This window comes from Oryx dammah, unplaced genomic scaffold (assembly GCF_014754425.2).
Source record: "Oryx dammah isolate SB20612 unplaced genomic scaffold, SCBI_Odam_1.1 HiC_scaffold_28, whole genome shotgun sequence".
In the NCBI taxonomy this organism is placed as follows: Eukaryota; Metazoa; Chordata; class Mammalia; order Artiodactyla; family Bovidae; genus Oryx; species Oryx dammah.
Window position 1 is genome coordinate 111,223,643 of NW_024070212.1, and position 13,770 is coordinate 111,237,412.

At 56.5% G+C, this 13,770-nt stretch overlaps 1 protein-coding gene across 1 annotated transcript in view; it reads right to left on the reverse strand.

Annotated features, from left to right (window-relative positions):
• Positions 1–13,770, reverse strand: part of MROH2A (maestro heat like repeat family member 2A) — a 55,465-nt gene that overhangs the window by 1,564 nt on the left and 40,131 nt on the right. The window contains exons 24-35 of the mRNA XM_040231958.1: positions 12,787–12,891; positions 11,144–11,267; positions 10,469–10,587; positions 9,625–9,777; positions 9,056–9,210; positions 6,626–6,785; positions 6,361–6,554; positions 5,495–5,632; positions 4,766–4,883; positions 3,120–3,266; positions 2,840–3,025; positions 2,086–2,314 (exon numbers count right to left, since the gene is read on the reverse strand). Coding sequence (XP_040087892.1) covers positions 2,086–2,314; positions 2,840–3,025; positions 3,120–3,266; positions 4,766–4,883; positions 5,495–5,632; positions 6,361–6,554; positions 6,626–6,785; positions 9,056–9,210; positions 9,625–9,777; positions 10,469–10,587; positions 11,144–11,267; positions 12,787–12,891 — 1,828 coding nt within the window. The remainder of the gene's footprint in view (positions 1–2,085; positions 2,315–2,839; positions 3,026–3,119; positions 3,267–4,765; positions 4,884–5,494; positions 5,633–6,360; positions 6,555–6,625; positions 6,786–9,055; positions 9,211–9,624; positions 9,778–10,468; positions 10,588–11,143; positions 11,268–12,786; positions 12,892–13,770) is intronic.

Here is a 13,770-nt window from a genome sequence, read left to right on the forward strand (position 1 = left end):
CTCCATCAGTAAGCTAGGGGGCAGCCCCCAAAGGCCTCAGGGAGCCAAAGAAGGGTGGGCTGATGAGCCCCAGGGGGCTGCCTGGGACCCAAGCCCTCCTGGCCCATGTGACACCTTGGGCACATTTACTGAGAAGCCCCATGGGTACAGATGCAGCCCCAGTGGCCCCTCAGCCAATAGCCAGCACTGGGTGCCCTCAGCAGCCCTGCCGGGAGCTACCACTGCCAGGAGCCTGGGGTTTGGGGGCCTGGCTGCAACCCCCCTGATCCCCTCTCCCCAGATCTCCCTCACCCCGTCCCCTGCAGTAACCAGGCCACTGGTCTCTGGCCTCTGCTGGGGTTGGGCCACAGGAAGGTACTGGAATGGATGGCAAGGAAGGAAGTTGGGGTGTCTGCTCCCCCAGGAGAAGGAGGGGCAATAGCCACCAAGGGGGCCCTGTGCCATGCTGGCCTCTCCTCTTTGTGGCCCCTTCATTAAGGCCTCTCATCCCCTTTGGGGGTAGGCAGTCACTTTCTTCCCTGAAGCCCTGCCTCCAGGAGAGTTGCTGTTAAAACAGGAAAGGACTGTGAACTTTTGATAGAGGCAGTGAGGATAATGAAAGTGTTAACTGCTTCAGTGGTGTCCAACTCTTTGAGACCCCACGGACTGTAGCCCGCCAGGCTCCTCTGTCCATGGAATGCTCCAGGCAAGAATTCTAGAGAGGGTAGCCATTCCCTTCTCCAGGGGATCTTCTCAATCCAGGGATTGAACATGAGTCTCCTGCATTGAAGGCAGGTTCTTTACTGTCTCAGCCACGTGGGAAGCCTTTGACTGTGTGGATCACAACAAACTGTGGAAAATTCTTAAAGAGATGGGAATACCAGACCATCTTACCTGTTTCCTGAGAAACCTGTATGCAGACCAAGAAACAACAGAACCAGATATGGAACTATAGAGTGGTTCAAAATTGAGAAAGGAGTGCGTCAAGGCTGTTTATTGTCACCCTGTTAAATAACTTATATGCAGAGTATATCATGTGGAATGCTGAGATGGATGAATCACAAGCTGGAATCAAGATTGCTAGGAGAAATATCAACAACCTCAGATATGCAGATGATATCACTCTATTGGCAGAAAGTGAAGAGGAACTAAAGAGCCACTCAATGAGGGTGAAAGAGGAGAGTGAAAAAATCTGTCTTAAAACTTAGCATTCAGAAAACTAAGATCATGGCATCTGTTCCCATCACTTCATGGCAAATAGATGTGGGAAAAGTAGGAACAGTGACCGGTTTTATTTTCTTGAGTTCCAAAATCACTGCAGCCATGATGACTGCAGTGACTGCAGCCATGAAATTAAAACATGCCTACTCCTTGGAAGAAAAGCTATGACAAACCTAAACAGCATATTAAAAAGCAGAGACAAATTGCTTTGCCAACAAAGGTCTGTATAATCAAAACTATGGTTTTTCCAGTGGTCTTGTATGAATGGGAAAGTTGGACCATAAAGAAAGGTAAGTGAAGAAGAATTGCTGCTTTCAAAGTGTGGTCCTGGGGAAGACCCTTGAAAGTCCCTTGGACTGCACAGAGATCAAACCAGTCAATCCTAAAGGAGGAAATCAACCCTGAAGATTCACTGGATAGACTGATGCTGAAGCTGAAGCTCCAATATTTTGGCCACCTGATGTGAAGACCGACTCATTGGAAAAGACTCTGATGCCAGGAAAGACTGAGGACGGGAGGAGAAAGGGGTGACAGAGGATGAGATGGTTGAATGGCAGCATCGACTCAGTGGATGTGAGTCTGAGCAAACTCCGGGAGACAGTGAAGGCTAGGAACGCCTGGCGTGCTGCAGTCTACGTGGTCACAGGATGGGACACCACATAGTGACTGAAAGGCAGAACAAAGTGTGGCTGGGGAAGACATCTGGAGAAGAAGGAAAGTACGCCATGTTTCCTCTCACAGAGCTAAGACTCCTCAATCAGCCAGTTTGTGGGTTGTCTTGACTGGTCCCTTTCTCAGCCTGGTGGGAGGGACCAGCAGATGGCGGCCTCTGGGGTCCTGGGAAGACTGAGCGAGGTGGGGGACACCCCAGCTAGCCAGGGCGGCATCCCCGAAGCACATGTTCCTTGTGGGGACAGCGGGCCCTGGGCATTGCGCACAGAGCCCAGGTGTGTCTCACCTGGGCGGCATCGGAGCAGGGGTCCTGACAATGTAGCATGAGGGGGACCCAGGCTTTCTTCACTTCCTGCTTGAAGAAATGCTTCTTGGAAATCCTGACCACCTGTGCCAGCTTCCCAAAGAGGATGAAGGCTTTTAAACGGAGCAGCTCATTCTCCTGCAGCCAGAACACACAAGCTATTTCTGAAACGTGGGAAGCAAGAAGCCCAACAAAACCCCAGCCATTTGCCGTGGACCTTCTTAAACGCCTTGGTGCCTGCAAAGCCTTCTGGATCATTCCATCATGATGGAGTGTCTCCTGCAGGGCTCTGGGGACTGGGCAGTATTCTGGTGTCTGTGACCTTTTCTTGCCTAGACGGGGGCTGCGCTGGATCTGATTGCCTACCACCCCAACCTAGCAGAGTCCCCACCCCACACATCACAGGTGTCCAAAGAGCATTTTTGGCTGTGAGGAATTAAAGTCAGGGGAAGAGGGTCCCATGGGCCCTAGAACAAGATTTTTTTTTTAAACCAGCTCCCGTGATCAGCCAATTGATACATCAGCACCCAAGTGCGAACTGCAGCCCTTTTCATTCCAGGGCACCTCTCTCCTTTAGGGGGTGAGCAGTGGCCACCTTCTACTGAGCATTTGTGGGGACCCCCATGAGGGCCAGGGCTGAGTAAAGTGACAGTGTGGACTCACGTTGTCAAAGAAGGTTCTGCACTGCTCGGAGATGGCATTGAAGGCGGACCCCAGGTCCCCTTCCCGCAGCTCGACCAAGACCTTGGCCAGGACCTCCAGGCCCTCAGAGGTCACGCTGGCACTCACGCCCGGCACCCGCAGGGAACACAAGCACTTCTCCAGTAAGAGCTTCCGGTACTGCCTCACCTGGGGAGCACGGGGATGTCAACCCCCGCCTGGCTGCCCGGGACAGGCCACCATGGGCCCCCCACCCCCCACCCCTGCCTTGGCCCCCACGGACCTTCCTTGGGGCGCCGAGGGCCATGTTGCCGAGGGCGCGCAGTGAGAGCACCCGCAGGACCTCATCCTCCTGCTCTGCGCCCTTCTCCAACATCAGCACTGCCCGCTTCAGCAGCTTCTCCCGGTGCAGGATCGGGTCACTCATGAACTGGAAAGGAGAACTGTTCACAGTAACCCCTGAGAGGGGCTCTCGTTCCTCAGCCTCACAACGGGACAGGTGATGCGACTCGATGCCCAGAGTGGCGTCCCTGGGAACAGGAGAGGATTCGGAGCTCCACCTCCCAGGATCGCCTCTGGGCTCCTCCGCCGCCAGCTGTGAGACCCTGGCAAGTCCCTGGACCCCTCGGAACCTCAGCTTCCTCACCTGTAAAAAGGGCAACAGCAGTACCTGCCTCATGGGGTAGCTGTGAGGCTCCGATGCTGTAATACGTGGGGAAATCCTAGTTGAGTGTTATCCAAAGGAACACACCTGTTCGTCATTTGTTCCTTCTGTTAACGTGATGGGAGTGGCCATGGTGTGCAAGAGCCACGCCCACTGAGTCAGAGCAGAAATGCCCAAAATGCACGGATTCCACTCCCCTGGGCCTCCGAGGGTCACTTCTGGGCTCGCACCCAAAACGCTGGGCCCTCGGGACCACGAGGAGCCCTGTGGCATGCCTGGGTGCACGTGTGTTTTATAAACCTTGGGGTGGTGGTTTAGTCGCAAAGTCATGTCTGACTCTTGCAACCCCATGGACTGTAGCCCACCAGGCTCCTCTGTCCATGGGATTCTCCAGGCAAGAATACTGGAGTGGGTTTCCATGCCCTCCGGCAGGGTATCTACCTGACCCAGGAATCGAACCCGGGTCTCCTGCAGTGCAGGTGGATTCTTTACTGACTGAGCTACAAGGGAAGCCCCATTATAAACCTTAGAAAGTGAAGTCGCTCGGTCGTGTCCGACTCTTTGTGACCCCATGGACTGTAGCCTACCAGGCTCCCTCCATCCATGGGATTTTCCAGGCAAGAATACTGGGGTGGGTTACCATTTCCGTCTCCAGGAGATCTTCCTGACCCAGAAGAAAACTAAATATCCAATGGGTGATCCCGGAATGGAAAACTGATTCTTCAACCTTCTACAGAACAAGTCTGCCAGCCCCACCCTAGGGCGATGGTTGGTTCCGATGACACTCTGGGTGTCAGCCATAGAGAGTTCCCCCCAAAAGTTTCCTGGACAATTCCTTCAGGACCCCATAAGGAAGGGTAGCTGGGCATCAGTGGCTCTGACCCCTACTTTGGGCCTTCCTGCCTGGCTCAGCCTGGCTCACCTCTCAGAGCCCTCTGCCTGGCCTTCCCAGGAAAGCCCTCCTCTGGCCCCGTGATGCTGGTGCTCACCACATTACACAGCCCTTGGCGGCTGTACTACAGGGCACAGGACGGGTCTCAACCCCTTTCCCCTCAGTGCCCACCCTGAATCATGTGTTTGAGGAATGAATGAGTGGAGGAGGGCATGAGGGATGTTCGCCTGGCCCTCCAATCCCGGACTCAGAGCCTGCGTGCCTGCCCTGAGATGAGCCCGCAGGACAGCCCGGGGGTCGCCCAGCACCCACCTCACATCCCTGCCTGCCCCACCCACTGCCCACCCCCGCCCAGCCCCCGCCGTGGCCTCACTTCCACGCAGACCGCCGTGCTGCTGATGCGGCAGCTCAGAGCTTCCGAGGCCATGCCCCTGAGCGCCAGCTCCGACAGCCTCTGCCAGTAGTAGCCCTGTGGGCTCTGCACACACAGCCTGCAGGGACGGCACCACCGAAGGGGCTTCTCAGCTCCTGTCCGGCACAGCCGCTCTGCAGCAGGGTGCCCGGGGTGGGGCTCCCAGGTCAGGGGGTCACTGAAGTACGGACCCTCCACCTCCTCTTTATAAAAAGTGAAAGTGCAAGTCGTGTCCAACTCTGTGACACCATGGACGGTAGCCTGCCCGGGTTCTTTGTCCAAGGAATTCTCCAGGCAAGAAGACTGGGGTGGGGAGCTGCTCCCTTCTCCAGGGAAATCTTCCCAACCCAGGGATCGAACCCAGGTTGCCTTTTTATAAAAAGGGGACCAGATTGAGGGTCTAGACCCAGGAAGGAACTCCCGGTCCTGCCGTCCTGGCCTGGCTCAGAAGCCCTTTGTGACCCTGGGCACACCCCACCCACCTGGGACCTCGCTTTCTTGCCTTGGAGCAGGAAGGGCTGGAAGAAAAGATTTCCTTTGCCCTGCACCCTCCTGCCACTCAGTCTGGGATGCGGGTCAACATGGCAATCTGCCCCCCCCCACCTCAAACACACCCGGGAGCGAGGCATTTAGCCACCAGGCCCAGACCTTCCAGCCAGACGATGGAGCCCTGGGGAGCCGGGCACCCACCTGGCCAGCTGGCTGACTCCCTGCAGGAACGTCGAGCTGCTCTCCAGAAGCGTCCACACGCCCTGCTCCTCCAGGGTGCAAAGCAGAGACTCACTGTTGAGTCTCCTGAACAAGAGCTGCATGGATCTGATCGTGACCCTGAAAGAAGGTGGGGCCACATGAGGCTGAGGCTGCCCTACTGGGAGCACCTGCCCTGCCTTTGATAAGCTCTTGGGTAAGCTCCGCACCCAGGCCCGTGAAGGGGTGCCAACACAGGTGGGGAGACTTTCTCAGGGCCCAAGAGCAGCCATGGGAGACGGTGGGTCTGCAAACTCTGAAAACCACACAGGGTTGGACCCACACGAGGGAGAGTCATAAGCTGAGCTTCCAGAAATTTCTCCTCCCCACCAGGAAGGGAAAACAAGGGCCTCTCAGTGGAGGTGACACTTGTAGTCCAGTGACTTCTTTTTTTTTTTTTTTAAGAACATTTATTTATTTGGCTCTACAGGGTCTTATAGTAGAGAATCTGCCTGCAATGTGGGAGACCTGGGTTCAATCCCTGGGTCAGGAACATTCCCTGGAGAAGGGAATGGCTACCTACTCCAGTACTCTTGCCTGGAGAAGCCCATGGATGGAGGCATCTGGTGGGCTAAATTCAGTCCGTGGGGTTGCAAAGAGTTGGTCACTACTGAGCAATGAACACTTTCACTTTCAGAGGGTCTTAGTTTCAGCACATGGGATCTAGTTCCCTGACCAGGGATTGAACCTGGGCCCTCTACACTAGGACCTTGGAGTCTTAGCCACTGGACCACCAGGCAAGTTGAGTGACTGCATCCAGCCCAGACCCACAGCCCCACCACACCGTGCCTTCCCACCCTCGAGCACACCTCTGCAGGTTGACCTCCTCAGGGAGAGTCCCCGTGTGGATGAGTCTCCATGTCTTTAGGACGGGCGACACGGCCTCTGGGGTCTGGCTGCCGCCCAGCTGCAGGAGGAGTGTGTAGACAAGGTCCGGGAAGAGCTCCAGGAGCCTGTTGTCCCAGTCCATCCTCTCAACGAGCAGGTGGATGGTGCACAGGGTCTGCAGAGAGGAGAGCCAGAGGCGGTAGGGGTCCCACTGAGCCCCCAAGGCGGGCCTTCCCCCTGCCTCACCATCAGGGGGTCCACCGCGGCCAGGCGCCAGATGTCGGCCTTGGAGGCGGCGTTGGCCCTGGGCGTGAATCTCGCCTGCAGCCGGCCCATCAGCGCGTGGAGCATTGTCCGGGCAAAGGGCACGTTCTCGGCCACAGCCAGCCACACCTCCGTCAGGTGGCTAGCCAGAGACAGGGGACAAGGACTGTGGGTTTGGGATCACGTGCCCTGGCAGGTCAGAGCCCCCCGGGACCCTTGGGCAGCCCCTGGAGTAGGGGCTGGACCCTGGAGGCGGGGTCTCAGGGAGGTGGGCGAGGCACCAAGGCTGCACAGCCAGAGGCCGAGTCCCGCCCCGCACCTCTGCCCATGGTCCTCCTGGGAAGCCACGGCCCTCTCTCTCTCTCTCCCTCTCTCTCTCTCTCTCTCTCTCTATCTCTCTCTCGGAAGGCCCAGCTCTGCTGCTAGGGGACCTGGAATCCCCACCGGGCCGACTGTGTGATGACCTCATGGACACGTCGGGTCATAGCCTCCCAGTGCTTGTTGTGTCAGGCCGGCACCAGGCAGCTTGCTGATACCTATCACTTCCTCCTCCCAACATGTCTATGTGGAAGGAGCCTTCGTCTCCATTTCCACAGAAGAGGAAATGCTGCCCGAGGAGGTCAGGGAAGCTGCGAGACTACAGCTTGGAGCAGCCTTCCTGACCCCAAGTCCAAGCCTGCAGCCCTGCTGAGAAGGGGAGGGACAGTGACTTAACCAGCCTCTACACACACACAGGTACAGGCACGTGGGGTCTGGTGGGCACTAAAGGGCTAAAGCCATGAATCCAACAGGATCAGCCTGCCTATTCAAATCCACAAAACCAAACACGTAAGTGCAGATAAGTGAGTTTTGTCAAGGATGGGAAAAATGTGGCAGGGGCCCCATGGCAGGAACTGAATAGAAGGGTGGGCACAGCATGCTCATTAAAATCAACTCAGAAAGAAGCCACAGGAGTGCAAGGAAACCAGGACGTGGGGACCTCAGCCCTATAACTCAAGAAACAGCCACATGAGTTCGAAGGCAGCCCTGGGCTCCAGGAAACAACGCAGACTGGCTGACACCTTGAAGAGTCTGAGACCCTGAGCCAAAGCCCCGGCTTGGCCACGCCCAAGCTCCTGACCACACAAACCAGATGATAACCCATTGCTGTTCCAAGCTCCTGAGCTGGAAGCAACTTGTTATGCAGGAATAGCTAACTAATACAGCGAAAGCCAGCCTGCCAGAGGCCCCAGCCCAGCACTGCTCTGAGAGGGGTTGCTGCTGCTGCTGCTACTGCTGCTAAGTCGCTTCAGTCATGTCCAACTCTGTGTGACCCCACAGATGGCAGCCCACCAGGCTCCTCTGTCCCTGGGATTCTCCAGGCAAAAACACTGGAGTGGGTTGCCATTTCCTTCTCCAATGCATGAAAGTGAAAAGTGAAAGTGAAGTCACTCAGTCGTGTCTGACTCTTCGTGACCCCATGGACTACAGTCTACCAGGTTCCTCCGTCCATGGGATTTTCCAGGCAAGAGTACTGGAGTGGGTTGCCATTGCCTTCTCTGCTGAGAGGGGCTAACCCTTGTTAAAGCGTGCCACCTGCACGGCACAGACCTCCTACCTGGACCCAGGGAAGGGCTGCCCTTTGGAAGAGCAGCTCACGTGGGGCCAGGCCTGCATCTCACATGTTTGACACCTGTGCTCGAAACCCTCCTTTTGTCTGCTCCCAGCATCTGCCACGTCTCTCTCCACTAAGCCTCAAGGCTGCCCTTTGCTCCTTGGTCTCTGCTGCTCTGGGGACGCCTGCCCCCTCTTTCTGGGCCCTCCCCAGTATATACCAGTTCGATCCCAGCACACTCATTCCTCACGCTGGTGAGCTCCTACCAGCTGCCTGCGCGATGCAGTGACAGACAAGGGGGCTGGGCATAGTTCAAGACAACACAGAGAGGAAGGCTTGCCCTGCTTCCCTGTGAGGCCACCTGAGAGCCTGGGGGAGCTGTCATTTCACCCCTCGGGCACCTGGGTCACTTCCCTCTGGGGGCCCTGTTTGCAAAGGGGGAAGGGAGCTTCTCCAGAGGCCTGCTCGGGCCCTGGGGACCATGTCCTGTGGTCTGTCCGTCCTGGAGCTCCGTACTCAGCAGGGAGGAGAGGGCTGTCAAGAGGAGAGCCCAGAGGGGGTGGCCAGGACCCGTGAGACGTGGGATCCAGACTCCAGCTTGATAGGAGGGAGCCGGAGCTTCAAGGCTCCAGGTCCGAGGTTCCCAAAGGCTGTAACAGCCACAGAGATGCAAGTGGGAGGGTCTGACCACTCCCTTCCCCCGCCACAGGTCAGACGAGGCACTGCCCAGGCCCCAGGCTCCTGGGACGTGTCCATGGTGGCAGGTTGGGCCAGGCTCGGGGGCACGGGAGGCAGAGGCCCCGTACCTGGGAACCCACCTCTCCATGGGCAGGGGTTGCCGCAGGAGTGCCGTGAGGACGGTCTCCTGGTGGTAGTGGGCCAGCAGGAGGATGCCCTCGATCAGGAGGTGCCGCACCTCCCGGTGGTCCACCATGGGCAGGTGCACCAGGATGGCGCCCAGGATCTCGGCCACCTGGGGGTGGGGGGCGGGGCATCACCGGGCAGCCCGGCCCTCAGGGGGCTCCTGCCCTCCCCCCCGCTGCACACCCTTCCTCCTGCCCAAGTGGACGCTGGGCGGGCACAGCTCAGCCCCTTCCAGAGCATCCTCTGGTCTCTTCGGAGATTTTATCACATTTTCATGTGGGAGGTGCCACGCTTCAGGAGGGCCAGCCTCGGGTCTCCAGCCCAGCATCCACTCACCGACCAAGCCTCCTTCAACAGGTTCTTTCCCCTTCCAGAACCCGACTTCCTCCCCCTCTTTATAATCATGGACTTGGGGATGGTGAGGAGCCCTTAGCAAGCAAGGCTGGGTCCCTCTGCCTGGCCCTCCAGGCTGGATCCACCAGGCAGCCCCAGGCCCCCGGTGGGCTGGGCTGCAGGCTGTCACCTTGTCCTCCAGCTCCTTGACCCGCATCTGGAGGAAGGTGCATATCCAGGTGATAGAGGCCTTGTCGTGCTGGAGGTCCATGGCCCCGAAGTTCTCGCAGAGCTTCTGGACCAGCGAGACTACCTCGTCGCAATTGAACTGCAAGCAGGCCACCTACAGCCAGAGCAGGCTGTTCCTGGGTCCGACACCAAGCCCACGGGCTCCCCTGCCTGCCCTGCTCTGCTCAGCCCAGCCCAGCCCCCATCCTGAGCCTCCTCTCCTCTCCTCGCCCAGCCTCTGGCCCTGTCAATCACAGGCCAGCTTGGAGACCACTCAATGTAAAAGCCTGGAGGATGCTTGCCAACCCCTCCCTCACCCCATCGCCTTCCCCCACCCCTCCGAACCCCGCACAGGGAGCTTCTCCCTAGACCCTCCCAGTCCTGCCTCTACAGCCCTGCAGCTTTCCCTGGGAGTGTCCTCTGGCCCCTGAGGCAGAAGAGGCCTCACCCTCTGCAGCCCCGAGGGTCTGGGCGGCCCTGGACACTTGCAGTCACCGGGTGCCGTCAGCCTGCCAGTGGGCTGACACCTGTGTGCAGGGCCACTTGTTCAGTTCTTTCCAGGACCCCCACAGTGTAGCATATGATACAGACAAAGAGAAGACAGCTGGGGTCTGTGACGCACCTACTGTGTGCCAGGCACCAGAGCGGACACTGTACATATCACAGGTCACTTAAATACACATAACTTGAGTTGGACCAAGGTCTACGGAAGACCCAGGGAAGACCACCAGGAGGAGCCCGGCGCCGCCCGCAGAGATGGCCCAGGCACCCGGAGGCCACACCCACACAGCCTTCCTGCTCATCACCTTGGAGATGCTGGAGGATACGCTGAAAATCTTCTCCATGTCTGAGCCCTGCAGGTCCTCCTTACATTTCTCAAGCTCCAGCTCTTTGGAGGCACCCCAGGAAGAGCAGGTCTGGCTTGCTGTTGGGATACAATGTCAGGAACGATGGTCCACATCATGGTGGCCCCCTTTCCCGCCCCCACCCCTGTCTCTCCCACCTCCCTGCCCCTTGGGTTGCCTTGGTTCCCTGGGCCTGGACGCTCTCCAACATCTACATTCCCACCTCTCTTGCTTGGCCCCTGGAACCATCTCTGTGCACAGTTCAGATGGGTATTCTGCCAGCTGCCGGGCCAGAGGCAACCCACCCTGAAGGTCCCCCAACTGCCTTCCCCTCTGAGCTTGTTTCTGGCCGGTTCCGCCACATCCTTAGTATCTGTGAGGCAACCCTGTCCAGTGGGGCCCCTCATGTGCTCTCAGCTAGTCATGCTGACACAATGAGCCTCTCCTTCTAGAAGCTTCCATGACCTCTCAGTGAACTCTGCAACCCCGCCCCCTCTGGTCACCCTTGTTTGTCTACAGAGAGACCACAATCCCCGCCGACCCCCAGGACAGTCCCACAGCCAACTCCCTGATATTGGGCCTCCCTCTCCACCTGGAGAGCCCCAGTCCTGCCCACCCACACCACCCCTCCCATACCATGAAGATCCAGCAGGCTGGCCAGGACATCCATGGAGGCCAGGCGGGTTTTTCTGTGTGAGTCACAGGTGCCTGGTGCAATGAGTCCCACCAGGCTGCCAAACTGCCCCAGCTTCAGCGGGATCTGAGGGATGGGAGACCCTCAGAGTTCACATCCTCTGTTCAGCTGAGCTTACCTGGTGATGCCCGAGGGCAGTGCAACCAGGGGCCAAAGAGAGTGAACCCTGCTCTGAAAGCACCTCTATTTGGGAAGGGAGAGGATGCCACCATCTGCCCGAGCCCAAGCTTCTGTCCCCAGGCCACCCCCACCTTGGGCCCGGGAGGCTGAGCAGCTAGGATGTTGCCCTGTGACCCTGGCCCAGGTGCTAGGTCTAGGTGCCTGCATTGTTTCTATAACTGAGCCCTGCCTTCAAATCTGGGCTTCCCCACTCCCTAGCTGTGTGACCTGGGGAGGGACTTAGGCCCTCTTGTTTCTGTCTGCTACTCAGAGATGACAACTGTTGAGTCCTGCTCCAAAGCCACAAGTGCAAGCCTTGTACCAAGGCCACAGAAGCAGAGCTCAGAACCAAGGTCACCTCTGAAACTGACTGAGCCCCTTTGCAATCATTGCCAAAGTTCCCATGACCACCACGAGCAGGCTTCCTGACCCCAAATTAGGCAAAGATGCCCACCCTGGTAGTCATTCTATAGCCCCCTAATGCCAACCTTCCCACAGGAATTTTCTTTGTCTTGAGGCTATAAAAATTGACTACTAACCCAGGACAACTGTTGAGTCTTCCCGGTCTGTCAGGACGTCAGCCCACTGCACTTGCAGGGCCCACCTTATCTCTGCTTTTCATTCTTAATAAATGCATTCCCTTCTGAAATGCTGTGTGTCTGGAAAGTCTTTTCTAACCACACTTGCACTGCCTCAACAGTAATGGTGTCCCTTCTTCCAGCAAGTGTTGTGAGACTCACAACGGAGAGTCCCAGAAGCACTCTGTGCAGCACCTGGTTACTTAGCGCTAGTCTCGGCCATGGGTTCGCTTGGCTGGGCTTGGGTCCCACCTGGACAGTGCTCCAGGACTGGGGTCCTGCCCCACCTTGTCCTCACCGTGCACCGGCCCCAAGACCCCACTGTCGTCCTCCCAAGGCCATTCCCAAAGACCAGACAGTGGAAGAGTAGGAGGCCCACTAAGGAAGGAAGAGAGGTCTTGTGGAGCCGTGTCAGAGGCTCCATCACCAAAAACCCTCATTGCTTGTCTAGATTTTGCGATGTCGATGGTATTTGCTAAGCTTTGTAAAACTTGTCATTTTGTAGTGATTCATTTTCTCATTCTAAGTAAATACTTCCCTAATCAATGTGGCATTCATAATTGTGTGCCCCGTTCTCTTAAAGAGGGCCCTCACCCTCTGTGAACCTCAGGCCCCTCAAAACCCGGACCCACACCACGCCCTGCCCATCCTCTCTCAACACCCCAGAGGCCCAGGGCCAGCCCCCCCTGGGTCTCCTTTGACATTCCCCAGTGACTCAGCCTCTTCCAAAGGGTCTCTCCAGGGGCAGAACTGGATTACAGAGGCGTTTCCTCTCCTGGGATAGAGACTGGCATTTCCCTGTGGGTATCAGCGGGGCAGGCTGGGTGGGGCGGGTCTCCGGGACTCACACAGACGCCGACGCTTTGGACATAGATTTTCATGAGATGGAGATAGAGGTTCACCGCCTTCTCCCGCTCCCATTCTTTTTCCGACAAGATCCACTTCTCCAGGAGCTGTGGGGAGAGCCCAGAACACAGAGGAGACTTCAAAATCCCGAGGCCAGCTTTTCCTAGCCAGCTGCTGCTCTCCTCCTCTCTCCCACTCACAGCCTAATTTTCAAAGCTCTGGGAGGTTCCCAGGTCCCCCCCGTCCCCACACCCCCGAACAATGGGGAGGTGAAGGCCATGAGCAAGCAGAGAACAAGGCCAACATCCTCACCAAGCTGGTGCTTGGCTGATGAGTTTGGCTTTGTTGCAAGTGTTGGCCTGTAGGTGAAAATGCCACTAGCACCTGCGTGCTCCTGCACCTAACTACACAGCTTAGCAAAACAGGGAGCAAAAACTGATAGAACTGAAAGGAGAAACGGGCAAATCCACAGTGACAGAGATTTCAGTACCTCTATCTCTATAACTGATGACAGAGAAGACAAAATCAGGACGGATATAGAAAACTTGGACAACACTTCCAACAGTACCTGGCTTAAGTGATATTTAGGAACATATCATTCAGGGCAGCAGAATACTTTCTAAGCACACACAGAACGTTCACCAAGATAGATCATACATGGGCAACAAATTAAGTCTCGCTGGATTTAAAAGGCTTTGAATTGTACAAAGTATGTCCTCAGACTACAATGGAGTTAAACTAGAATCAAAACCAAAAAGGTCTTTGGAAAACTCTCAAATATTTGGAAATTTCTTGATGACCCATGGGTCAAAGGAAAAGTCAAAAGAGAAATGAAAATGCATCTTGGAACTAAAATTAGAACACAGCATATCGATATTTGTGGGGTATAGCCTCAAAGAACAAAGTCAATGGACTTACACTATCTGGTCCTGATTTCAAGACTTACTAAAATGTTGACAGGATTATAATGAAGGCAGGATGACACT